Below are 26201 nucleotides of genomic sequence, written 5' to 3' on the forward strand. Positions count from 1 at the left end.
TTTCTCTTTCGCCAATTGGTCTTGGCAACCGCCTCTTCGAGTTCACCAGGGACTCCCGCTTCCCTGGAAGAAAATAGAGACATTCACACTCTTCCCCTCCCCAGATTCTGCAGCCAGGGGTGTTAGTCGCCAACTGGTCATCTCACAAAGCTAATTATACATTTCGACTCCCACGCCTGATTTCCCATTTCTAGACCAAACACATTTTCCTAGGGGATATTGCTTCCATAAAGTGCTGAGTCAGTTCATTCCCAGTTTAATTGGCTACCGTGGAATGTTTGATTGCGTTCGTTCTGCAAATTCGCTCAGTGTTCTTTTCGTTGGTTGGTTTTCTTGGGTTTCCTTTCTTAACCCTCGGTTCTGCTTTCTCCTTTTCTTCCTGTTTAGTTACGGACGACTTTATGCTGCAGAACCCTACCACCACACACTTACTCCAGCAGCCACCTACGGCGTTGGTACCATGGTAAGTACCCATATTTGCCTTCTGCCCCCTTCTTTAAATCTCAGTCTGCCCCTGCTCTCTCCCAGCCCCTCCCCTCCCGCTCTCCTCCCCTCCTCTCCCCTTCTCCTCCGTTCTTAGCATGGTTGACATCTTCTCACTTTTGCTTAATTGAATTTGTCTCTTCCGCTAACGGCAGCTAAAATGCCACATTAATCCTTCCCAGTAAACTTGATAAATGTCTTAATTTCTTGGCAATGTACTGCATGTAAGTTATTATATTTTTTAATTTTGCAAGTATCACCTAGCCGAGCACTTACCTTAATGGAATAATTAGTCATTTTGATAATTAAATCCATCACAAATGGAATGCCTTCACAGTAGCAGCAATTCTTTGTCTCTTCTTTTACATTTTTTTGCCCCGAATTTGCATTGCCCCAAGGTTCATGTCACACCAGTGCTTATAATACAGAGCTGAAACCAAGATTCCCAGGCCTCGGCTATCAATCAGCCCAAAGTGTTCTGCAATTTTTCCTCTCTTATTATAACTAATATTTAAAATTAGTGGCGTGCAGAAAAGAGAGGAGGGAAGATGGCTGACCATTTCTTTCACCTTTGAAACTAGAATCCACATTTCAGTTCCCTAGAGATGGTGGTTTAACACTTGAAACAAACATGTATTCATCAAAGTCTCACTAGGAAATTGTGCTGGGTGTTTTTGGCTTTTCATTATGAGAAAATATCCCTCCAGGAGACACGCACGGAAGCACATTCATCTTGTAATCAAGATAATGAGTGCAATCCAGCAAAAGTGAAGTCACAACTAAGTTCCAGGGAAAGGACTGGAATGGTATTTGGTTGAAACTAACTCCCTCCTTTTGAGTTAAGCAACTAAGTTACACACAAGTTTTACTTGTGCTCCGGTTGTGCTGTGTGTTCATAGCACTTCCGTGCTATAATTGTGAAATATGCAGCCAATTCAAGAATGCTGAACCTAACACTGGTGCTACCTAGAATAGACACATTGAGATGAATGGAGTCTGTTAGTCAGATACAAGTCCCATTGGTTTCACTGGGTCAACTTGAGTTAGACTTAATATTGGAGTCCTCTCCAGAGTTGATTCATCCCAAGTCAAGTATATAAAGAAAGTGTCATATGGTACGTCAGCACACTCTATGCCCACCTTGAAAGACCTTCCATTTATTCCTGTAGGGGAGAGATCATTTTATCCGTATTTTCCACTGTGTGTGCAGAACAGTTTGGTTTACTTCATTGCCTTTGCTCAAAGCTGTCACAAGGTCTCCAGGAAAGAAGGAATAAAACGATCAATAACGTTTTTGTAAAGCAGTTAAAACAGAATTCTTCAATAACATATGGCTTGAAAACTAATGACAAACAAGTAGGATGATGAAGAATATTTGATAGATTCCTCATCCTTTAAGTCGATGAGACACTTGCATTAAGAATTTGAAAGAACCACACCTAATGTGTGCAAAATGTATCTTTGCAACGCTAGAATCTGTTGTCCTTGAGAAACAAGGAAGGAATTGGAAGGACAGGCTGATTATTTCAAATGATAACTCAACTGATTTTTCAGTTTCATAAAAAGTACTGGATGAGCACAAAAAAGATGCAAAAGACCCATCCGATGCTTCAGTTTCATAGATGTCCATGAGAAAAGTACTGGATAAGCACCAAAAAAGATGCAAAAGATCCATCTGATCCTTTAGTTCCTTAAATGTGCATAAGACAAAAAAGCAATTGTACACAAGATGCACAAGTTAAGCAAATTACGCATGGTAGGCAAAAATTGGATGATTGTGAAAAAACGAGACACATTGTGCAAGACATTCCTTGCTTGAGACAGAACAAAACTGACACTGGATGCAAATTCATCCTTGTTGGTGAGGAGAACAAATATCGTAGTACCTTCTCATTAGTGAGAATGAGTGAAGGATTTCTATCTATAGTAACTACTATCTCATTATTTTAATTTCACATTATTTGCTCATTGAAACTAGATGAATGAGTGCAGTGCCAGATGTTTGTGTACGAGACACCTTAAAAACGTATTTTAAAAAAGAACAATGGTTGGCTGAAGCAATTTGCTCCATGTCTGATTGAATTTCTGTTCCAGACCCAAGTTTATTTCTGAATTCATTCACCAAACTGGTGACTTGTGCCCATCTCTTTTTTTGATTAACCAGAGGAACTAAAGGGTGGGGGGGAGGTTCGTGGACCTGGAGACCCTTTAAAGAAAATCCATTTTATCACCACTGCATGTGGTGATAAGTATAAGAAAGCTACCAGGCTTTCTGCCCTTGATTTTAAAAAACAAACACGTTTTTCATGCTTTGAGAGTAAATATTAATGTCAAGTTGCTCTCACTTTTTCTCCCCCAGATAATTTGATTAGATTTACATTTAGTTCAATTTCTACCATTTTGAGCTTGAGGTGGCAAGCTAAAATTGAGCAATAAAACAAATTACACGTGTAATAAATAAAGCGGATCGGACGTAATTAGGTTCTGTTTAGGTCTGAACAGAAATGAATCTGAAAAAAAAATAAAGCCACAATTTTATTTGTTTTCACAATTAAAAAATTTAACAATATTAGCTTTTTATTTCATGCATATAGTCTGGCGGACAAAAATATTGTTTATGGGCTTAACTTGCAAAGGTCTGAGGTTGCTAGCGGCTTGGACTAAGATGTCAGGGGTTAGAATAGTATGGAGGGCTATGCTTTTCAAACCCCCCCCCCCATCTGGACAAGCATGGAGACCCTCTGGAAGTAGATTTCCTCAAGGGGAAAAGAAATATCGGCAGGCAAAGTTAAGAGTATCATCTGCAGAACCGTGACTAGGGTGGGACAACAGGCGTCTTGCCCCCGGGTGCTGAAATTTAGAGGGTGAAAATTGTGCCGGTGAAACAATGCAAACCCCACTTGTTGATACTGGCTGCTGGAGAAAATAATATTTAATTGGATTAAAGAAAGGCTAGAGTCATTCAAGAGAAAATTGGAAAAATAGGCTCGTTCGATGGACAATGGACGGGGAGGAGTGAGTGAAATCCTACCTCCGCAGCCCCTTTCCACCCATTATCATGGGTCGTTAACAGTCATTAATGGTGGTCTTTGTGGTGGGTGTGGTCCTGGAGCTTATTCAGACCAAGGGGAAGTGAAACCAAGGTGGAGGATCCATCAGGGATCTCCTACCAACTCTACTCAGATTGAAGAGGCTACCTGGAGGAGTAGCGAAACGTTCCAACCTAATAAGAAGGAAGGCCAGTGGCCATGACTCAACTTCCAGATAAGCTGATCCATCTTTCTTGCACTAACAAGCAGACTGTTATGCTGTTGGCTTGCAGAATTCTACCTCGGAATTCAGTGATGCCGTACCCACAGTTTCACTAATGATATTAAATAACATGCCCCAGAAATACATGTTTCAAAGGTGCATTATCAGAACTGGCCACTAGAGGGAATCAGAGACTATGCGATATATAGGGTTTGCTATATCCGCGGATTTCGGCATCCACAGGGCAGCTTGGAACCTTAACCCTGTGGATGCTGCGGTCCTACTGTATATAAACCTAATTCATGTGTTCATTTCTGAGCAGATGATGTGATATCAGCTAAATATTCCTTAATTGTTCAAGAGTCCAGACTGGCGCCTATTTGTACAGCTCTCGATGGTGTGTCCTGAACTATGCTTGTCACCCAGAGGCGGGGCAGCCGTTGTAGCCAGCGAATGAGCGTTGCGAATCTAAGTTGTGGAGAAAGCCGAAGTTAAAAAAAAATTCCATCAAATTGCTTTGTTTCAGAATGCTTTTGCACCCTTGACTGATGCCAAGACTAGGAGCCATGGTGATGATGTCGGTCTCGTTCTTTCTTCATTGCAGGCTAGTATATACCGAGGGGGATACAGCCGTTTTGCTCCATACTAAATGACAAAAACCATAAAAACTCCTTCCAATGTGGGGGAAAAAAGGAAGCTTTCCGAGGCCTGGGTATTGCAATACATGCAGTAGTGCATCATTTTAGCAACTCTAAAAAAAATAATAAAAAAAATAAAAAATCATAAAAAAATAAAAAAGAGGAAAAAATCTACATTTTTTATCTTATACCTCAGATATTTTGTTCTGTGTATTTTAATATTGTGGGTCTTTTAATTTATGAAGGTTACATAGTTTGATTGCTGGCTGTAGAAGGTATTTATTATTATTATTAATTATTATTATTATTAATTATTATTATTATATTATTATTATTTTCATTGTTGTGGTTGAACTAGAAAGCTGCTAGAAATGAAAAAAAAAATACTGTTTGGGGGCCACAATCAAGACTGCTATATCATGTAAATGAATTATATATGCTGAATATTAAGCTACTGGGACTCTTGTCACTTGTTTTGTAAGAGTGTGACATGTTTTTCTTTTTTCCTGCATAGAACATTTGTTTTGTTTATTCAAAACGGGAGGGAGAGAGAATAAGCGAGAAGGTGATGGGGGTGCGGAGGGGGGGTTCAGCCCGATAGAAATGCAACGCTGAACCCCCCCACTGCACCCATAGCCAGATATCAACTTGTCTTAAATGCTCACTCTTTATTCAAAGCCAAAGGTTATGTTGTTAATTTTGTTAATGGGGATCGGGGTGGGAGCGTGTAGAGAGGGGCACTTGATATGACACCTGTACATAAAAAATCTAATTAAAAGCTGTCCAAAGGCACAGCTCATAATTCATTCCACCAGGCAGTATTCAGCTCTAACCATAACTAGTTGTTTAGGCTACTAAAATAAATAAAATAAAAATTAAAAAAAAAAAGAGAGAGAGAGATAAATAAATAAATAAAAAGAAATACCTACTAGTTAGATCAAGAACAAGCATTGTTTTTTTTATATATTTCTTCCATATAATAAATTATTGATATCATTGCAGACTTTTATATTATGGGAGGATAATGATGATAATAATAATAATAATAAAAGGTAATAAAAAGCACTGTTTCTATTTTTTTTCCTTTTTTTCCAAAAAAAAAAGAGAGAGAGAGAAAGTAATAAAAAAGTTAAATTCTTTGTACCAGTTTAAAAAAAAAAAACGAAGTGTATAAAAAAATTTACATCTGTGTTGTGGAATTATTCAGTTCAAGAGATTTACACGCCTATGCTGCTTTAGATTTTAAATCCAGTAGATCAAGAGTTAGTGGGGAGGGCGAAAAACCCATGATAATTTTTATGGAATCACTTGCTACTCATAGCACACACACAAACACATACACATGCGCAAATTATATATGCATTTTACAAGTTCTGCAGCCATGGAGTAGACTGAATCTGGTACTTTCATCAGCTTAGTAATTTTTTGAAACATGACTGTTGTGTATGCAAACTGCAGTTTTTCAAGAGGATCTCTCAAGCTAGGCTGACACCATCTACATTTCCAAACCCAGGACCATCTTTTGTTGCAATTCACTGGGTCCCAAGCAACACGTTTAAAATAAAACATGGAATGGCAAGATGGACATCAAGTTTTGGATGGCCAATGATGCTGGTGTCCTCCACAAACCCCTCAAACCCCTTAAAATTGAACGTAAAGCTGCACTTTTCTGAGATAGCTTGAAGAAGATTTTAAAAAAAAATTGCAGTTTGCTGTGTACATACTGTTGTCCTGTTTAACCGGTTGGGCTGTTTGTCAGGGGTCGTCCTGAGGTTGTTTTTCTTTTCTATTTACCATAAATCAAAGCCGAAAAAATTGTCCAACTGCAGTTTTTGCTGAAGAATAGGTATATTCTCATGTGTACTGTGCGTGCCAAAAAAAACCAAACACAAACAAACGAAAACCGGCAAGGCACTTTAGTTTTTTTTAAAAAAAAAATTAAAATGATCAACTCACCGCTGTGAACCTGCCAACTTGCTATAAACAGTTCTGCTTTTTACAAACTATTTGTGATCTGGCTTTCTCTTGTCATCGTAAATGTGCATGCAATATGATCAGTTGAACGAGAACCATCAATAAAGGTTCGCAAGATTTGAACACAAGGTTTCTGGAGCATTTATCTCAAAAGATGGACAGGGGAACGAGAGAGAGAGAGAGAGAGAGAAATACATGAAACAATAACACGGGCTACTCAAATATATATATATATCCCACTCAGTCAGGAGAGGACTTGATTTTGTCATGTTCCAAACCTACATCCTAATAAACCCATGCTATCCAAAATGCAAACATTCACCACGTGTACCTTCCACCCAGATGTTAGGGTTTCTGACATGATCCACCGGATCACAAGGTCCTTCTTGGGACTGAGATTGCCTCCAAAGGTGGAGAATCAGAATGAAGTTGGAAAGGATGTCAGGGAAGGCAAGAGTATCTGATCTGCAGGATCTTAACCTCAAAAGATGTTTTTCTGACTCTTTGGGGCTCCTTTGTCATCTACCCTTATTCATCACAAGGCCTTCAGGGTCTGATGTTCATAAGCTTCCCTAAATAATTAGGGAAGGTCTTCATCTCCATACTATTAGCATAACTGACAAAACGTTCAGACTAGTGTCCTATTGTCTGAACAAGGAATGGAAAGGCAGTCATGTTCCGACACTAGATGCAAACTCAGTGACACAACCAGTTGTGTGATGGGAAGCTTCTTGGAGCGAGGGGACTCTCATAAGATTGCATCCCACCCACCCCATAGGGCAGTGGTCCCCAACCTTGGGCCTCCAGACGTTCTTGGACTTCAACTCCCAGAAATCCTGTCCTGCAGAGTTGGTGGTGATGGTTTCTGGGAGTTGTAGTCCAAGAGCATCTGGAGGCCCAAGGTTGGAGACCATTGTCATAGGGCATAGGGTTATGGTAGCACCATCTCATGTCTACCTTTGTGATAGAAAGGGCAGTGTGTGAGAGAGGAGCAAAGCACTGATCTTTAGCTTCTGTTGAGTTCAACGGAATATAAGTAGGACATTCCTTCCCACCTCCACCCATGACATTTCCATAGCCAGAGGCCTGATCCAGACATTATACCTTGAAAGCAGGACTGGCTTAATTAAGGGGAGACTGGGGTTATGCGTGTAGGTATGATCCCCAACATCTTCTTTCACCTGGATCTCAATAAGACCTTTGTACGTCTAGCCCAAATCTCTAGGATGAATGCACAAAACTCGGATTAATCTGCTCCTGTGGTCACGACTTTGCCCACGTTCAGCCTGTAATGCCCCAATAACGTTAGAGGAAAGGAAGTCTTTGAGGGCAATCTGAATGTTCAAGATCAGGATAGTGGTACTCAATGTAGACTTTTGTTTTAATGAACGTGGGGGGGAAATGTTGAGTCGATATCAAGATTCTTGAGTTCAGAAGCCAAGAATGCATACAGACGTACCTTAAAACTCAATGAGGAATTATCAAATTGGTCATTTTTTTCTTTCTTCTTTTGCATTGAGTTTCATGGTGTTTAGCAACTCCTGAAAACAGTTGGGAACAAATTTTGTAGTTGCCCATAGGGACTGAATAATTGTTAAATTCCTCCCCTGTTCAGGTTTATTGGTAAATTTGGATTAAAAAATGAATTAACCCCATCCCCACCCCCAAAGCTGGGCTCTCTCGTTAATTATTCTCTTTTGGAAAAATCCTAATTTCCAGCACCTTCAAAACTAGATTGTAACTGTATTCATCATCAGACATACTTATTCATGTTTTAATTGCTAATCTCAGTATATCTTTCACCAGAAGAGCTGTCAGCCTTGGGAAAAATATATATATATGATGTGCTGGTCTTGATCATTTGAACCAGCATTAAGAGCTCCAGAACCACAAAAAGGGTGCAATGGAAGCTGTTCACGCAGGTTTCATGATAGTGGTTGATCCACTCCAGTTTCTAATCCGAACTTTAAAGGAGCTATCCAAGATACTGAACCGATTCTGGAGACTGAGTTCTGCACCTTCTATATCTCCTTTAAAGACTGGATTGAAACCAGGTACAGATTCCTCGGCCCCTTTACGATTGGAATTAGGTTGGTGATGTTATCTGCACAGGCCAATCGGCTCCATAGACAGAAACATCTAATCAATTGGTAGAAGTAAAGTCTTCTAAATTCAGTCGTGGAAACTGCTGTTGCAATTCTGGATAGATTCTTGTGTCTTGATTGCTCAGATAATGCACGTCTGTATGCAGTCTGAAATCTTTAATATATATAAATATATATATTATAATTAATTGTTAAAGTATCTATTTTCTTACCAAAAAAAAAACCCAAATCATTTTGCACTCCAATGGTATCATATGAGTGGCTTCTTTGTTCTTTTTTTGCCATGTTTTTAACTTCAAGCACTTGGTGTAGCCCCCAATAGATATCTGATGTTCAATTCTCAAAGAAAATTGTGTATGGATGAGATTGTCAAATACTGTTGGAAAATATTTTTGTGAAAACTCCTTCGACACTCCAATCATTCATTTTATCCAAATGTATGTCTGATCTAGGGAATGTGGTTTTTTTTCTTTTCTTTTCTTTCCAGTTATATAAAATACTACTGATAATATGACTTATGATTTAAAAAAATTATTAATACCATATGTAGAATATCGTGACTTCAAAGCAGTTACAAATCTTAAAAACCCAACAAGTGTGTATATCTGTCTTTAGAAATTAGTGTTTATATCACTACAGTGGTTTGTGAATAAAGAAAAAAAATGGTTTGTAATATTTAAAAAAAAAATAAAACTTAGTCTGAAACGGTGTAAATAAATTTGTGTCCAGAGTTGACCTGTGTTCATGTGTGGTTTCTTGGGCTGTTGTTTCTTTCCCCCAACTTGTTAGTTTTTTATTTGTTACAAAACTATGGATGGCGAGTCACAACATTCTTTCAATACTTTCACAGAGAAAGGAAAGTCTTTGTAATTTTTTTTAAATATAGCTAGGTTCCAACAAACTTCTTTGCATGTAAAAAGGTAAAGGTTCCCCTTGACAATTTTTGTCCAGTTGTGTCCAACTCTAGGGGGCGGTGCTCATCTCCGTTTCCAATCCATAGAGCCAGCGTTTTTGTCCGAAGACAATCTTCCGTGGTCACATGGCCAGTGTGACTTAGACACGGAACGCCGTTACTTTCCCACCGAGGTGGTACCTATTTATCTACTCACATTTTGCATGCTTTTGAACCACTAGGTTGGCGGGAGCTGGGACAAGTGACAGGGGCTCACTCCCTTGCATGGATTCGATCTTACGACTGCAGGTCGTCTGACCTTGCAGCGCAGAGGCTTCTGCGGTTTACCCCACAGCACCACCACGTCCCTATTGCCACCACGTCCCTATTCTTTGCATGTACCCTAAGCAACAAGCAGAGAGCTCTTTCTTTCGTAAGCTGAAGCCACTGGTTTAAAACATTCCAGATGCTTCTAGAAGATGACTGTGCTGACTCCATGCAATTTGTCCCCTTCTGGGAAAGACGGTCATACGTTGAAAAAAAAATGATACATTCAGAGCTGGATGGACCTTTACATGGAGCTGCCCTGTAGACCTTAGCAAAAAGACAGCGATTCAACCGGTAGGTCCAAGGATCAGCTTAATACATTGAAAGTCACCCAGGACTTTAGGAGTTTTTGAGATGCACCATGTTGATCAGCCATAGGTTCACGATTTCCTTCACCTGAGCAACCGTTCAGCTTGACTTTATGATGCCTTTTCATATGGATCCATTACGGCCTAAAAGACCTCTTGGTGTAACTTTTCTGTAGGATTCGACATCGTGGGCACCGATCAACCCACAAACCAGAAGAGCCAACAAATTGGGCTGGTTTGTGGCTTGAGTGATGATCCAGTTCAGGGATCCTGTTTCGCTGAAGCCAAACGAAGCACTGACTTTTTCCTCAGCGCTTCGTTCGGCTTTGACAAAATGGACACCTGCCCACTCCCTTCCAACTGTTCCCATGGCTTCCCTCCGTGGTCTTGCCACCACTGTGTCCACCACCATCGGAGACAGTGCGTTAGCTTCCCTTCCAGAGCTGGGTCCACTGACTCTGCGCATGTGCCCACTGCCAGCTGATAGGTAGGCACATGCGCAGAGGCCATGGCCAGCTTTGGGACGGGAAGCTGAGCCACTGTCTCTGATGGAGGTGGGGGTGGCTGGACCTGATAGGAAGGTAACATGGGCAGCGGGAAGGGGTGGAGATTCAGGTGGTCCTCTTCAACATGAACCCCAAAACCAAGCCACAAACAGATTCATTTTTCAGGATTCGTGGTGGTTTGTAAGTAGCCACGAACCATCATAAACCATAGGTTTTTCCCCGTTCAGGCCCACCTTGAAAGAGGATTGCTCCGGAGAACCACAGTCCGCTTCTCTTGTAGGTAGCAAAATAACACCAAGAAGTTTTTGGAAGACATATGCGAAAAGCAACTTAGACCCAAACCTGTCTGTTGTCGGTGAGCATCTAGACTACTAAAAAAGAGGACCATAACTATCCAGCGTTTCCATTTCTGGATGCTTAATGGCCTCCTGGGAAGCTGTTCAACTTTAAAAAATAATACCACTGTACCGTTGCACGAAACATTAGTAAATCTCACAAAGATTACACGTGGTAATGCTTTTTTTACATCTGCTGGGTTCCACGCCGTGCTAATGATCCTATGTGTGGCTTTTTAGCATCGGAAACGAGATTTTTTTTCGCATTGTAAAACCTTTCATCTTCCTCAAGCTGCCTATTGCTAATGAATTTTTTATTTGTTTACTCAGTGCTTCTCCTGGATATAAAAGTAACACTTAACTTAGAGGGAGAGAGAGAGAAAATAAAATAAAATAAAACACACGGCAGCCAGCCTATGCGTTAAATCAAAGCTAAGCATGGATCATATCAAAAGCTCTTTTAATGTTCTTTTATTTCTTTTCCATTCCTATGTCCAGTTTATTTATTTTTTTAAAAGAAGACGGGACTCAAGGAAACAGAGTAATGTGAGTGGGTGGGGGATGGGGTGTTATAAAATATGAAAATATTGAATTATTCATGCCATGATGTTCTGTCATATGGGGTCATTATAAACATGTTTGCAAAGCAGCCATGTTTCTGCCGCCACTGAATGGAAGACCACACTCTTTGTATGGTCTTTTTATAGCTCATCTTTCAAAAAAAAAAAAAAAACCTTTTGTTCTGCACTGTTGTCTGTAGGCCTTAAGAATTATTGACATCGGAGTTCCTTCCTGCTTCTTGGCGAATACAATAGCCTGTTCTCAGGAATGATGTTCGCCCACTTCACAAGACCACCCCCCAGTAGTGTACCTCCAAAAGGATGATGACCATTGTCTAGAATGTTCTCGCACAGGTACATTGTGAGAAACAAAGTTGCAAAAAAAATTAACCATTCGAAGACCTGGTAGGCTAATTCCAATTAACCACAAGGTGGGAGACAAAGAAAACACCCATTATGAAAGGACTGTTAAAATTGTTTGTTCTGCAGAATAAAGAGGGACACATGGATTGATACCCAAACAATGTGTGCCAGAGTTTATAGGTGTGTGCTAGCATTTATATACCTTACTACTCATGCATCACTGACTTTCTCTGCATCCGGCTCGTATCGCTGACTTTTACCCTAGTTGACTTCTACCCTAGATGGCCTCTGCCCTTTTTATTATGTTTTGGGTTCTCCCTCTTTGCTTTCTCATCTATGACCTTCCAGCGTCACCCGTTCTCACAGCACATTCAACACATCCTGTTCCTCATGTTAGAAAAATAGCTCAGGGTTTGACACCTGCAAGTTTTTTAAATATCAGACATGGTGAGTTAATACAAATTCTGCAAAGGCTTTCACGGCCGGGATCTGATGGTTGTTGTGGGTTTTTCGGGCTCTTTGGCCGTGTTCTGAAGGTTGTTCTTCCTAACGTTTTGCCAGTCTCTGTGGCCGGCATCTTCAGCGGACAGGAGCCAGAAATCTGTGCTCTGGTCACTCCTCCTGTGGCCAGTGCTACTCCTGTCCTCTGAAGATGCCGGCCACAGAGAGGAGAGTTGGGGTACATTCTCCTGTGATTTTGGGATCTCTAGGTGCCGGGGAGGCATTTTATAGAGTTTAAAGTAAAACATGAATTCATTAATTCATAATTCTTGCTTCATTGACCTTGACAAATCACGAATCAAGACTAATCACTATTTTTCTTACCCGTGCCCATGTCTAGTAACACCCCTAAACTGTTGTTGGGTTGTATTTAAACAACCAAGCAAGGGCTGGCAAACATCTTGACAATCTTGATATCAGAACAGACTGCACTACAGATCAACAAACAGTATACTGAGAGAGAAAGAAAGACAGAAAGAAATAATTCAGGGGTTTCTCTCTCAGTAGACTAACAAAAGATGTAGAAATAGAGTAGAAAACAAGGGCCCTTAATTGGGACGAGTTCTATTCATACCAAGAAGTATCAATGAAAGGAATTCTATTTTTCCACTTAGTTCTTCCTGGCAGGTCTGGAAGCTGAAAAACCAGAAACGTCATGCTCTGAAAGCACTGAGCATTAAGGGAGATTAAGCGGCTTGTCTCGACACGGAGATGTGACTGATTTAGTGAAAAAAAGAGAGAACGGAGTGGATCAAACCTGCAACAATGGAATCATGCAAGCATGATCCCGCCTGGGATAAGCACTTCGAAATGTATATTATCTCTCGGCTATAGCACTGGTTGGTAAGTTGGTTTCTAAAGAAAGATAGAACAACAGAGAGATGGAGAAAACAGTCACTAGAATCAAGCTTGCAGGTGGAAAAGCCTATGAAAAAGCAAGACACCAAGTTGGTTTTTTATTATTATTAAAACCACTCATTCACTCATTCACTCATTCACTCACTCACTCATTCACTCACTCACTCACTCACTCATTCATTCATTCATTCATTCATTCATTCATTCATTCATTCATTCATTCATTCATTCATTCATTCGATTTTTACCCCACTCCACCCCACTCTAGACTACTCGGGGTGGCTTACAAATATCATGGGACCTGAGAAAGAATAAATCTAAGAGTGTCTCCTCAGTGGAGCCACCTGCGTTCCATGGCTTGGATGCCTCTCTTTGAAGAATAGAGGAGATAGGTGAAAAACCCATGACCTGTAAGAGATACTACTCTAGAATTGATCGAAATGTAGGGTTTTTGGTCAAAATAGTTAATATAGATGGGCTTAGTGCATTCCATCACTGCGTCTTCCCTCTTTATTCCAACTTGAGGATTCCTGGCCAAGGTCTCCATGATTTCTGTAAATGCCCTCTCCACAAAACCAGCGTTGCTTGCCTTTGAGAAGCAAAGCATACAGAAACAGCAAGCAGGGACTATAGGAACACAGGATTCTGCCTTACCCTGAGTCAAATCAATGGACCTTCTAGTTCAGTTTTACCAACATCTAAAACTTTCAGAGAGGGCTTTTTTTTTCCAGGTTCCACCTGGATATCTCTAGTATCAGTTGGTGACCTCCCATCCAAGCTGTAACCTGCTTAGCTTCTGATATCAAGCAAAATCCATGCTTTTGGGGTCATGGAGTTTCCCCATAAGTGGCTGCTCAAAAAGATGCAAACAGTATCAACCCGTCTACATCTAACCCTTAAAAGTCAATACAACAAAACCGCAAGCTTTGTCAGTTTCTGGAATTTGCATTGTATGCGCTAAAAGCACTACTTGTGCAGTTTTGCTTCATCCGCACAAATCACAAAGCTCGCTCTCTTCTCTTGTGAAATGCACTGCGAAGTGGCACACCCTGCCAGAAGGCAAGGAGAATAATTTGGAAGCTTCTCCTCCTCTTGGGTGAGGGGGATTTATATTGATACACAAGACAGACAGACAGACAGACAGACCAGACAGACAGAGGAAGCAATAAAATCCAAGTGCTGCAGAGAAAATTAGCCCCATCCTGACAAATTATTCTGAAAGAGGCAGAGCAAGACCAGAGATGTTGAATGAAGTGATTCAATAGGATCAAATGAGAAGTGGTGGTCTTTTACATGAATGGACACCAGAGATGGCCACAAACTGACAGTTTGGTGGTTCCTGCTGGTTTGTTTATTGGCCAAACTGGTGTTCAGTGCTTCAAAGCCCATTCTCCTTCAGTGGGCACCCACTCAGAGACAGCACCCTGAGGAGGGAAGCCAGGTCACCCCCTCCAAGTGGGTGGCCACTGGAGGAGATGGGCCTTTGAAGCGCCAAATATTCTTCAGCCAATAAGCGAACCAACATGAACCACCAAACAGTGGTTCATGCCCATCTCTAACGCACACCAAACCATATAGTGATCTGCTTGGAAGACCTAGTTAGGTATGGGCAAGTACATTCTCGAGCACAGGAACAGATTAAGGCACTCCCCACTGCCTTGTTTCTAAACATAATCCCCCCCCCAAAAAAATCTAGGTACTCATTTGTTTCTGGAAGCCACAGTATATTGAATAAAAACTGGGAAGAACTCCAATGCAATATTTTTTCATGGGACAACCTACCACCACCAGGCTCAGCCACTTAATTAGCTGTCCGACCACCGTTTCTTTCTTTTGAAAAGCCCATTCATGGCTAAAAAATATTTCACTTTTCCTACTCTAGCAACAGAAAAATGGTGATTTGGGCATGAAAGCCGAGCGGTGTGCTCCTGCTCAGCGTTCCCGCCAGTCTGCCGGCAGGCCATGCTTCCTTTCCGCAGACTCCATTCCTTAGCTTCTTTCCATGTGATTTTTTTTTATCACTCCCACAAACAGATACTTAACATCACTAGATCCTCCTGCATCTGTGTTTGGAGAAAAGAGTTCCCCAAAGAGGTTTCTGTTTTTGCAGACCTTGGTGTTTCCAACCTGCTGACGCTTCCTTTTCATTTCTTCCTATCCCACTTCAGGCTGTTTTGCCAACATCACTGATCCCGGTATTTGTTCCACTTACAAAGGATTATTTATTCTACCCTTTCTAGTCAGCGTTCAATTCAGCCCTGAGCACACACCCCATCATTCACAACCCCCGTTTTAATTGAATTAGCTCCTGGTTTGTGTTTGAACCCTTGCAGCCTCTCTGAATATGCGATGGCATCCTTTGAAAATTTTTACTCAGGCGGAATTTGATTATAGAAAGCTTAATGAGTGTCATTCTGTCTCTTGCTTATTACGGTGACACCTGTTAATTACCTTGTTGATTCTGATTTCCTTCCCAGCCTTCACATCAAGAGCGTTACCTTCCCACAAGCTCAGTATGAGCTCCCCATAGCCTTTGTAACCAACTCTGAAACCACCACCACCCCCTCAGTTTTGCTATTCCAGCTAATTGGGTGCAGGTGCTAAGAGGTAAACAAAGCAAAATTCCATACAAGATGAAAGCTCCTTTCGTGCATTAATGGCACCAACGAGGCTGTGGGGCACAGTCTTTTGTTGGGAAGTTTTAAATAAGACTCTACTGCAAGTGTGGAACAATGAGAAGTTCAACTGAGTTTGCAAGTTGCATGATTGATTGATTGATTGATTGATTGATTGATTGATTGATTGATTGATTGCATTTATATGCCGCCCATCTAGACATGGTCTACTCTACTACATTATAGTGGCTTTGACCTCATCTAGCAGAACTGAGCTGCCTATGGTAGCTCCTTCCATGCGAAGATGGGAAGATCCATGTGTTATCGTGGTTGAAGGGCGCCTACACATCTAGTGGGTTGATATAACTTCAAGGGTTGCATTCTGCATCCTAAAGGATTCTGGGATTTGTAGTTTGGTGAGTCACTTGGAATCCTCTGGAATAGTTCAGCAAACTGCACTTGTAGCGCTATAGCAAACAATGTTAAGCAGCTGCCCAAGTATAAATTTCAGGACTCTGTAGGGTTAAATGGTAGCCCCTGAAAGAATGGTTTAAACTGGAAGGCACTGAGGCTCAGCTAGGCCTAGCTCTGCCCATGTTCCTGGTTCCTGTCCCATGGTTAGCTGTGACTTTTCTCCCTAAACTGGACGCTAGGCGGAGCTAAGGCCGAGCTCAGCCTCAAGGTCTTCTTGTTCAGGCCCTTCTCCCAGATGAGCCACATTTAGAGGTCCGTCTGTTGGGCAGAACTCCAAGATGAGAGAATTGCATCATTGGGAGTCCAAAGAAGTACATAAATAAATAAATCCAAAAATCCCATCAACATCTCTGAAAGCGCTGGTGAGATACCCAAAGAATCTGGGTTCCAACCCATGGGAAGCTTTTATGTTGTTCCTAGAAATCCTATTTCAACTCAACCACTCTCACAAGGATGTTGTGAGGTTTGGATACACCCGGGAGGGAGAACCAGGAAGATTGCCTTGGTCATGTGTAGATTTAATAAAGAATGATACCTCTTGCATAGACATGCTTATTCTTAAGGCCCAAGGACAATTGTTGTACAAACAAGATACAGTACATATTTCAATTCACATTCTATCAAGTTGGAACTGACTTATAGTCACCCGAGCAGGGTTTTCAAGGTCCGTGAAATCTTTAAGGAGTGGTTTCACCAATTTTTTCTCCCCAGTGAGTTTCCACGGATGAGTGGGGAGCTGAAACCAGCCCTCCTGAGTCCTCATCCATTACACTACCACGCCGGGAATTCACACCACGCTGGGCGTGCCGATTCTCTTCTGATCATCTTGCCAGCTTTTAACAAAAATGAAGTAAACCAAAGAACTGCTGGATGGTGTGTGGCTTAGGTCTCTAGCTCTAGAGCCAGAGGTTGGGAGTTCGATTCCCCCCACGGGGCCACCTTGGCAGAGGCTGGACTCCATGATCCATGGGGTCCTGTCCAGCTCTGCTGTTCCAAGATGTCGATGATAATGATGGTGATGATTGTGACACTTTTAAGACTAGCAGATAGTTCAATGGTTTAGGTCTCTGGCTGTTGAGCCAGCGGTCGGGAGTTGGATTCCCTACTGAGCCTCCTTGACAGGGGCTGGACTGGATGATCCATAGGGTCCCTTCCAGCTCTGTAGTTCTAAGATTATGAAGTTTGCACCTATCACACTGAATACCATAAATCACGGGAAGTTGGCATTACAACACAGATTACAGAGCAATATGGATCAGGAGGGTTTTCCCGTTGGTTCTTCTCAGATGCTCTTAACCCTGGCAGGAAACTTCTTCGTGTCCATCCTATCAGATGGAACTAAGGGAGAAACACCTTCCTTCAAAACACATGCTCAGCCTCACAACCTTCTCCTGACAAAAAGGTACTTGTGAGAAATGCTACACCTTCAGAGATACAATTATTCAAAGACAATGGTCAGGAATTTCAATTAGGGATGGAAGTTAAAAGGCTCCTGAGATGGTAAAAAAAAAAAAGAAATTGGTTGGGTTCAACAAAGCCAAAAGAAGAACTCAGTCTCACCTCAAGAATGTGCATATCTTCCAGCCCCAGGGAAGGTTTTGAGAATGAAAGTAGACATGAAACTATGTGCACCTCGAGAAAAATGTGAAGGGTTAAATATCTCGGTATATTTCCCAGTGTGGTTTAGTGGAGAGAATGATGGACTAGGGCTCTGGAGAATAAGGTTCAAATCCCCACTTGGCCACGAAAACTCATTGGGGGAGTGGAGCTGCTAAAACCACTCCTTAAATATCTCCCTTACCTTGAAAGCCCTATCAGGGTTATTATAAGTTGTTTCCGACTTGACCGCACAGAACACGTGCACACACATTTTTATCAAGGGTGAGATCAGACAGCTGGAAAGGTGCACATCTGATCACACTAGAAAAGGCTACTTTAATGCTGATTCCAACCTTGGGTTCCAAAGTATTCTTGGACTAAAACTCCCAGAAGCCTTCACCACTCCCAAGATTCCTGGGAGATGTAGTCCGAGAACATCTGGGGACCCAAGGCTTTGAACCACTGCTTTAACGCGGCGACTCTCCCTTAAAGGGATGCTTTCTTTTGCCAAGGAATCATTTCAACCCAACCCCCAAAAGTAGAAGCCCTAGAGATGGAACAAAAAAGGTCCATAGACTCATGGACTATTTGAGTTGAAGTGGTCAACTATAACTATAACAGTGGTCCCAAACCTTGGGCCTCCAGATGTTCTTGGACTTCAACTCCCAGAAATCCTGGCCAGCAGAGGTGGTAGTGAAGGCTTCTGGGAGTTGTAGTCCAAGAACATCTGGAGGCCCAAGGTTAGGGACCACTGGCCTATAAGGTCACTGAGTATATGTAAGGTTCCCCACTCATACTCCCTGTTCAATGCGCCAACTGGGACATGGATCAGAGTTGGGCTGAAGTGTATTTACTCATGGGTTGTGTGATTCACTGGGAAACAGATTATACCTGACTGATTCAGAAGTAGTCCAAATTGCAATCTATTTCCCCATATGATCACACCGATTCCACAACATGGCAGGGGAAAACTTAGATCAAGAAATCTTGAACTGGTTGATACAAGATCGCAAGGGAGTTCATGACAGCCTGAAAAAGATGGTACTCATGTAGTTTCCAGCTGTTGTTTTTAAATGTGAACATTCTTCAAAGGATTGCCAGATAATAACAGGTAAATCCCTTGCTCCTGGTTTTGCTCATGAATATTTCACTCTATCTTGTGATACTTTGTCAAGAGCCTTGCAAAATCACGACACACTATTATATCTACAAGGTGCTCTGCTTCTTCGATGTATCTGCATCCAGACCGGGTAACCCATGCTCACTAGCCCTCAGGTTTGCTGCCAAGTTTGCACTGAGCTCCAGACTTTAATTAATTAATTAATTAATTAATTAATTAATTAATTAATTAATTAATTAATTAATTAATTCATTCATTCATTCATTCATTCATTCATTCATTCATTCATTCATTCCCGCCTATCTGGTCAATATGACCACTCTACGTGGCTTCTTTCCTTCTTTTCAACTAAAGTTTGTGCCGCATGCAAGCGCTTCTTGCAGACTTGTAGAAGACGACAGCTTTCTGAAACAACGCTTTTAGTGTATCAATCAAAATACATGTGAAAAATATAAAACTTCCTAGCCAGAGCATTTCAGTAATAGCAGGAAATGAATTCTAAATTAGGGCAGTATACATAACGATAGGTCACACTCCTGGTGGATGCCAAGAAGCCGTTAATTGAAAATATGAGCCCTAGCACAGCTATTTGGTGTCTCCTAAAGATATTTTATTTGTGCCTCTGTTCCAACCACCGTTTTCTAATGGCACTAATCAGCTCCTAGTTTACTTTCCCGGAGTTTACAGTTTGAGCAATGATAAAGTCAACAGTGCTGTGAGCTTTATTGTAAAGAAACAGTCAAGAATTCCAGGGGTGAAGGACGACCCCTTTGGTTAAAAAAGTAACATATATCAAACTAGCCCCAACTAAGAGTAGACCCATTGACCCTGCAGTTACACAAAAGGCATTACTTTTAATGGTCAATTGTCACAAGTGAAAAATCTCTGTAGGCATTGTCTGTTGTGTAGTGTGGTTCATAACAGATAATGCCTTTGGAGATAACTCATAGCAATTCACTGCAAAAAGTTATGTCTTTTGAGAGTTACTGGATTTCAGCCTGACTCTCTTACTAAATAGTAAGTGGGTACATTGTCACTTAAGTCCTACAGAGGAGGCGCAGGATCTGTTCCCGATCATCCAAGAGTGCAGGACACTTAACAACGGGCTCCAGTTACAGTAAGCGAAATTTAGGCTGAATATCAGGAAAAACCTCTTAACTGTTAGAGCAGTATGACAATGGAACCAGTCACCTCGGGAGGTGGTGAGTGCTCCAACGCTGGACGCATTCAAGAGACAACTGTCAGATCTGCTTTGATTTGGATTTCTGCCTTGAGCAGGGGGTTGGACTTGATGGCCTTAGAGGTCCCTTCCAACTCAATGATTAAGTAAATCTCCATGAGTTAGTGGGTCTACTCCAGTTGGGACTGGAAAAATATTACAGTATTTGGTTCTGACCTTGCTCTGTTAACTGGTGAATGGATCCTGCTTAAAAGGTCCTTCCAACCTTTTACTAATTATCAGCATAACCACGGAGGGAATACAACAGTTCCAATTAAAGTATGACATCATCTGGAGGGCCAGAACTCACCCGTCATGGGGTACAGCAAGATAAAACAGACAGAATCACAAGTAAGGAAGAATTTTGTATAGCACTGTGCAGAAGGTAAGGGCGAGGCCGTTGTCTGAGAAAGACACGGGGATTACTCTAAGTGCATCTTACAAAAAGTCTAAAACAAAATGAAACAAATCATCATGGAAAGTTCTAGGATGGAAAATGACTTATGGATATTTTAGTGGCAGCTTAAGATATAACCTTGGTTGGAGCATCAATCCAAGTGGAGGTGCAGCTAAGAAATCAGAAGATGATGGAGACATGGAAGACTAGAAAAGATGACCAAGCGTGGGGATCCATCACTGGAGAGAAAGACCATTGGGAGTTCAATTCCCCACTAGGAATTAAAATCTTTCCTAAAAATCTAACCAGGAGCGCTAAGAGGCTTTAGTGCCATGGAATGATGCAACAGGATCCAGAGGATGACAGGGGCTGGACTGGATGATCCACAGGGTCCCTTCCAGCTCTGCAGTTCTAAAATTACTATCAACATTTCTGAATTTTTGATATCGCCATGTAGGGGTGTGAAAGGTACCTTGGACTGCCAGATAGATGAGCAAGAGGGTTGTAGATCAAATCAAGACTGAACTATTTATGGAGGCAAAAAAAATTGTTGAACATGAGGCTGTCCTATTTTGGACACATCACGAGAAGGCAGGATTCTGCGGAAAAGACAATAATGCTGGGAAAGGCAGCAGGAAAAGAGGAAGACCCAATACAAGATGGATTGACTCCCTAAAGGAACCACTGACGAGTTTTCAGAACCTGAGCAAGGCTGTTAAGGGAAGGACATTTTCAAGATTGCTTATGCCTAGGGTCGCCATAAGGTTGGAGGGGACTTGATGGCACCTAACAGACAACAACAGGTGAGATCTCTAGATCCAGTAGCATTCATTCCAGTGGATGCCACAGCTTTGGCCAGAATCAGTCATTTTCCTTTCCACCTCCAGTGGTGCCTCGCTTAACGACGTTAATTCGTTCCAGCGAAATCGCTGTAGAGCGAAAACGTCGTAAAGTGAAAATAAAAAACCCATTGAAACACATTAAAACCCAGTTAATGCATTCCAATGGGCTAAAAACTCACCGCCCAGTGATGATCCTCCATACAGTGGCCATTTTCGGTGCCTGTATAGCGAGGAATCCATCCCTAAGCACAGCGGGGAGCCATTTTGAGCACCCGGTGGCCATTTTGAAAACCCATCAATCAGCTGTTTTGATCGTCATAATGCGAAGAACCGGTTTCCGAAGCAGGGAACCGATCTTCACAAAGCAAAAAAAACCCATTTAAAACATCATCATGAAGCGGATTTGTCGTAATGCGGGGTAATTGTTAAGCGGGGCACCACTGTATAGCCCTCTGTGTTTCCTAAAAGTCTAACCTGGAGCTCTAAGTGGTTTTAGTGCTGTGGAAGGATGCAACAGGATCCAGAGGGTGATTTCTGAACTCTGAACCATTCGCCCCACTGATGTACACTGGACGGCCTATGGTGGCGGGCATACGCAACAGGATCCCTGCCTCTCAATCTTAAGTCTGCTAGAAGACTTCCTGTTGTTTAAGTAAAGTAAGATTTTCCCCCCTCCCCTCCTCACCCTCTGAAAACTATTTGGCAGGCACTAAATGTGACAAACGTTGTAGGAGCACTTCAATATTCAATACCGTCAGGGGGGAAATATCAGCCTGCGTATCCTTCTCTTGAACAACCCAAACTGAACAACAAATATTTAGCAAAAGGCCGCTCTGGGGAGCAGGCGAGATATCAGAGTAATTATGTACTTGCCCGATCTTTATCTGAAATATCTCTGCTCTGACACAGCCATCCAAGATGACTTCAAATTTCTTCTGGGATCGTTGTGCAGAGATATATGTACATATTACTCCTCAAAGGAGATTAACACAGAGATGACCTCTTTGGTAGCGCTTCCCCTTGGGTGTGAGGGAGCGAAATGGGGAAAGCGCTATAGCGACTTTGCGATATTAAGCTAGCAAAGATTGCTGATAAACAGCTGATGCTCGAACGGGTCCTCGTTCGAGTCGCTTTTCCCCCATGGTGTTAAAATCACATTGCCACCTCCGGGGGGAGGAGGGACGAACAAACAAGACACTTGTTCAGTTTCATTAGGAGGAAATGTGATAAGATAGCCTAATTCAATTGCACCCATCGTACTAGGTTGCCTGTATGCTGAATTGAAGGGAATAAAACTGCTAATAGAACAAATCACCAAATAGGGAGATGGGGGTGTATACATCAAGATTATGGGGCAAACTCAAACACGAATGAGAAAAAAAATATCTCCATCCTTCAGACACCTCCCATCTTCCACGTTTCTAAGTTCTTGCCCTCCCGAATCTGAAGGAATTTGTGAATTTTGTAAAAACTGCCAAAAATGGAAAAAAATGAATTTCTCCCCATCTGCCCCAGACAAATAGGATCAGCACCCAGCGGTACCCAGTTGGAAGAATAAAATTATTTATTTGCTCAATTTCTTTCTTTAAAATATTTTTAATCCCATGTTTCTCCTTGAAAAGGGCCCAAGGTAGTTTGCATCATTGAAGGACAATATTTAAAGCTGAAAACCATGAGTATTACAATGGTGGTTTACATCGTTAAAAGGTCGCATTAAAGCTAAAAAAAAAAATAAGTATACAGCTGAATCCACATGTTGCATGGATGACGAGGTTGTGGGAGTTGAGCTGAATATTTTATGAACAGTTTCTAAAATTTGCAAATCTATTCATAGAAGGAATTCAAAAATGATAAAATTCAAAGGTGGGAACAAAAACAAAATGTGCTGCTTTTATATAACCCCACAGTACTTAAAACACTCTCTGGGTGATTTATAATTTGATTATGCAGGCTACACATTGCCCCTTCCACCACCAAACATGGTACACATTTTAGCAACCTTGGAAGGATGGAAGGTTGTGAATCAGCTACCTAAACCTATCTAAACCTGTCAAACAGGTTATGCACAGAGTCCTGACTGCAATACTGGGGCTTATTTTGGGGGGGGGGGGTAGGGCTTACATGACGAGCATCCTGAAAAAAAATCATAAGGTAAAGGTAAAGGTTCCCCTTGACAATTTTTGTCCAGTCTTGTTTGACTCTAGGGGGCGGTGTTCATCCCCGTTTCCAAGCCATAGAGCCAGCGTTTGTCCGAAGACAATCTTCTGTGGTCACGTGGCCAGTGCGACTTAGACACGGAACGCTGTTACCTTCCCACCGAGGTGGTCCCTATTTATCTACTCACATTTTTACATGCTTTTGAACCGCTAGGTTGGCGGGAGCTGGGACAAGCGACGGGCGCTCACTCCGTTGCGTGGATTCGATCTTACGACTGCTTGGTCTTCTGACCCTGCAGCACAGGCTTCTGCGGTTTAGCCCGCAGCGCCACCACGTCCCCCTTTAAAAAAATCATACTAGGTCTTATTTTCAGGGAAACAGGGTAGGCAGTCCCTCACCAGGGGCGAGGGCACCGGGACCCCACCCACCACACAGAGTATGAAGTCCAAAGATACTCACTGTACAGTTGGTCATGACCAAGCAGAGGTTGTCAGACCTTGCGCAAGGCTGGAGGACGGAGCTGGAACAAGGCATCAAGATGCAGGAACACTGGAATCAAGACACAGAGATGTAGGAATACTGGAATGCAGAGACTCTGGAGTTCAGGAGCAATAAGCACAACACAGCCAAAGACCTTTGTGGCTGAAGCAAGTCCTGGGAGGGAGAACCAGTCCTCCAACAGGCCTTCCTTCCAGGTTTCCAGGTGAGCCTCATGAGTGGCCCAACAGCTGCTACCCAAGGCTGATCCTGCAAACACCAGGTCATTCCCAGGTCAGGCTGGCCCCAATCCTGCAGCTCCCATTGTGGTGCAGGCCAGATCCTGACACCAACCCCCCTGCTCAAGGCAGGAATACGAATCAAAGGATATTTTCCAGGGGGTCGTCTACTACGTTTTTCTTGAATGCCACCCATGATGGAGCACTCATAATTTCTCGAAGTAGTTGCTTCTATAGTCATATTCTGCTAACAGTTAAGATTTTTCCCCCTGATATTCAATCGAAATCAGACTTCCTGGAACTTGAGCCCATTGTCTTGCACTGGGGATGATCCAGAATAGATCCAGCCCCTCCTCTGTGCGACAGCCTTTCATTTCAAACATCCTCTGTTGGAAGCCAAGCACGCAATACTTTGGCCCTTAAGCAGCTCATTTTCCGAAAGGCGTCTGAACAGAATGGTTTCTTGAAAAGGTGACTGGACTAAACTGGGGATGAAAGCATGACTAAAGAGCCACCTACAGTAGACCCATTGAATCAATGGGACATGTCAGTGTTGGCTTAATAATCCCTAGTCATTCCATGGGTCGGTCCATTCTACTTTGAAATGAGAAACAGGTTTAGCCCATTCTTTGATCATTTTCTTGTGACTTCTCAAATTTTCCAAAGCAGTTCTGTTGTTGTTGGTTGTTGTTGTTGTTGTTGTTGTTGTTGTTGTTGTTGTTGTTGTTGTTGTTGTTAAATTTAGCCAATGCTGGGGACTCCAGCATTGTGGGGACATTTTGTATACACTAGGTTTCATTCTAACAAACATTTGAAAAATAAATGAGGTCCCAAATCTCAAGGCTGAGCACCTGCTGATTATGAAACATTATGAAACTTCTTTACAAAGAATCTTGGCATACACGCCTAGTCCTGATTTTTGGAAGTATTATGGGTTTTTTCCCTGCACCATCAGCAGTTCTGTGGCATCCAGTCGAATGAAGACCTGTATTAAGTTGAAAGCTAGCTTACGTTTTTGATGTTTTAGGGGTTTGATGGAGATGTCACTTGTCCTTGTTCCTGGGTTTCAGTCTGAGTTTTAAAAGGAGTTCTCCAAGGTCCTGAAAGTACAGTAGGACCCTTGTATCTGTGGAATCAGTATCTGCAGTTTCACCTTTCTGTGGTCAGAAAATGTCCCAGAAATGCATATTTCTATGATATAGTTACCAGAACTGGCCACTAAAGGGAGCAAGAGAATATACTATGCATAGCATCACTATTATAATAGGGTTTGCTACTATCCACAGTTTTCAGTATCCACTGGGGCGCTTAGAACTGATCCCCTGAGGATTCAGGGATCTTACTATAGTCTGAGGTTAGAGACTATTATAATGCTGTAAAATAAAAACATGTACAAGGTTCACTGCCCCTGTGACTCTGGAGTCATCAGCCTCCATAGGTTAGATCCTGAAATATTTATAATCATATGGCTAAAGAGAGATCATAAATAGACAAGACTCCTATTAAATTGCCAGGGAGGGGATACACTGATTCCTTATCTTCCATCTTCCATTGAAGAGTTATGAAAACATAGATACCAACATGGGACCGACTCCCTATTCACATATTATTTGATTCTCATATGCATCCTGCATGGTGCGCTATAGATTTCACTCCCCCTCTTTCAAAGTGAGAGGATGTGAGAAGCCATCCTGGCAAACTAGAAATGGCAATTATATAATCCGTGACACTTCCTCTGCCCCTCAGCCTTTTGCTTGTGCCTCGGATCGCGCGGCAGGCTCCCTCTGTGCCAAATAGTTTCAGTGATTGCTTTAATTGACACTAATGAAACAAATTGCAACACAAAGTGTGACACGTCAGGTTGCATTAGACACTCGGCTTGCCTGATCTACTGATGTGTCACTTTATGAATCCCTGAGAAAGCAGAACGGAGCTGACTCGGTTCACACTGCGGAGACTG

General features: G+C 42.0%; 1 protein-coding gene and 1 long non-coding RNA gene across 36 annotated transcripts in view; one reads left to right on the top strand and one right to left on the bottom strand.

Moving 5' to 3' along the window:
* RBFOX1 (RNA binding fox-1 homolog 1) overlaps positions 1-9185 on the top strand; it is a 1225669-nt gene extending 1216484 nt beyond the window's left edge. For 27 of the 35 annotated variants that reach the window (XM_078381447.1, XM_078381443.1, XM_078381448.1 and 24 more), the window contains 2 exons: positions 388-463; positions 4262-9185. In XM_078381447.1, coding sequence (XP_078237573.1) covers positions 388-463; position 4262 — 77 coding nt within the window. In that variant the 3' untranslated portion in view covers positions 4263-9185. The remainder of the gene's footprint in view (positions 1-387; positions 464-4261) is intronic. The other 8 variants (XM_078381445.1, XM_072982855.2, XM_078381451.1 and 5 more) reach the window with 1 other exon arrangement.
* On the bottom strand, positions 1-24188 carry LOC144584710 (uncharacterized). The gene is made up of 2 exons (XR_013539137.1): positions 23985-24188; positions 1-63 (listed from the first exon to the last, which is right to left on the bottom strand). It is a non-coding gene; the product is annotated as an uncharacterized LOC144584710 (long non-coding RNA).
* Positions 24189-26201: the final 2013 nt, after the last annotated feature.

This window comes from Pogona vitticeps, chromosome 13 (assembly GCF_051106095.1).
Source record: "Pogona vitticeps strain Pit_001003342236 chromosome 13, PviZW2.1, whole genome shotgun sequence".
Classification (NCBI taxonomy): Eukaryota; Metazoa; Chordata; class Lepidosauria; order Squamata; family Agamidae; genus Pogona; species Pogona vitticeps.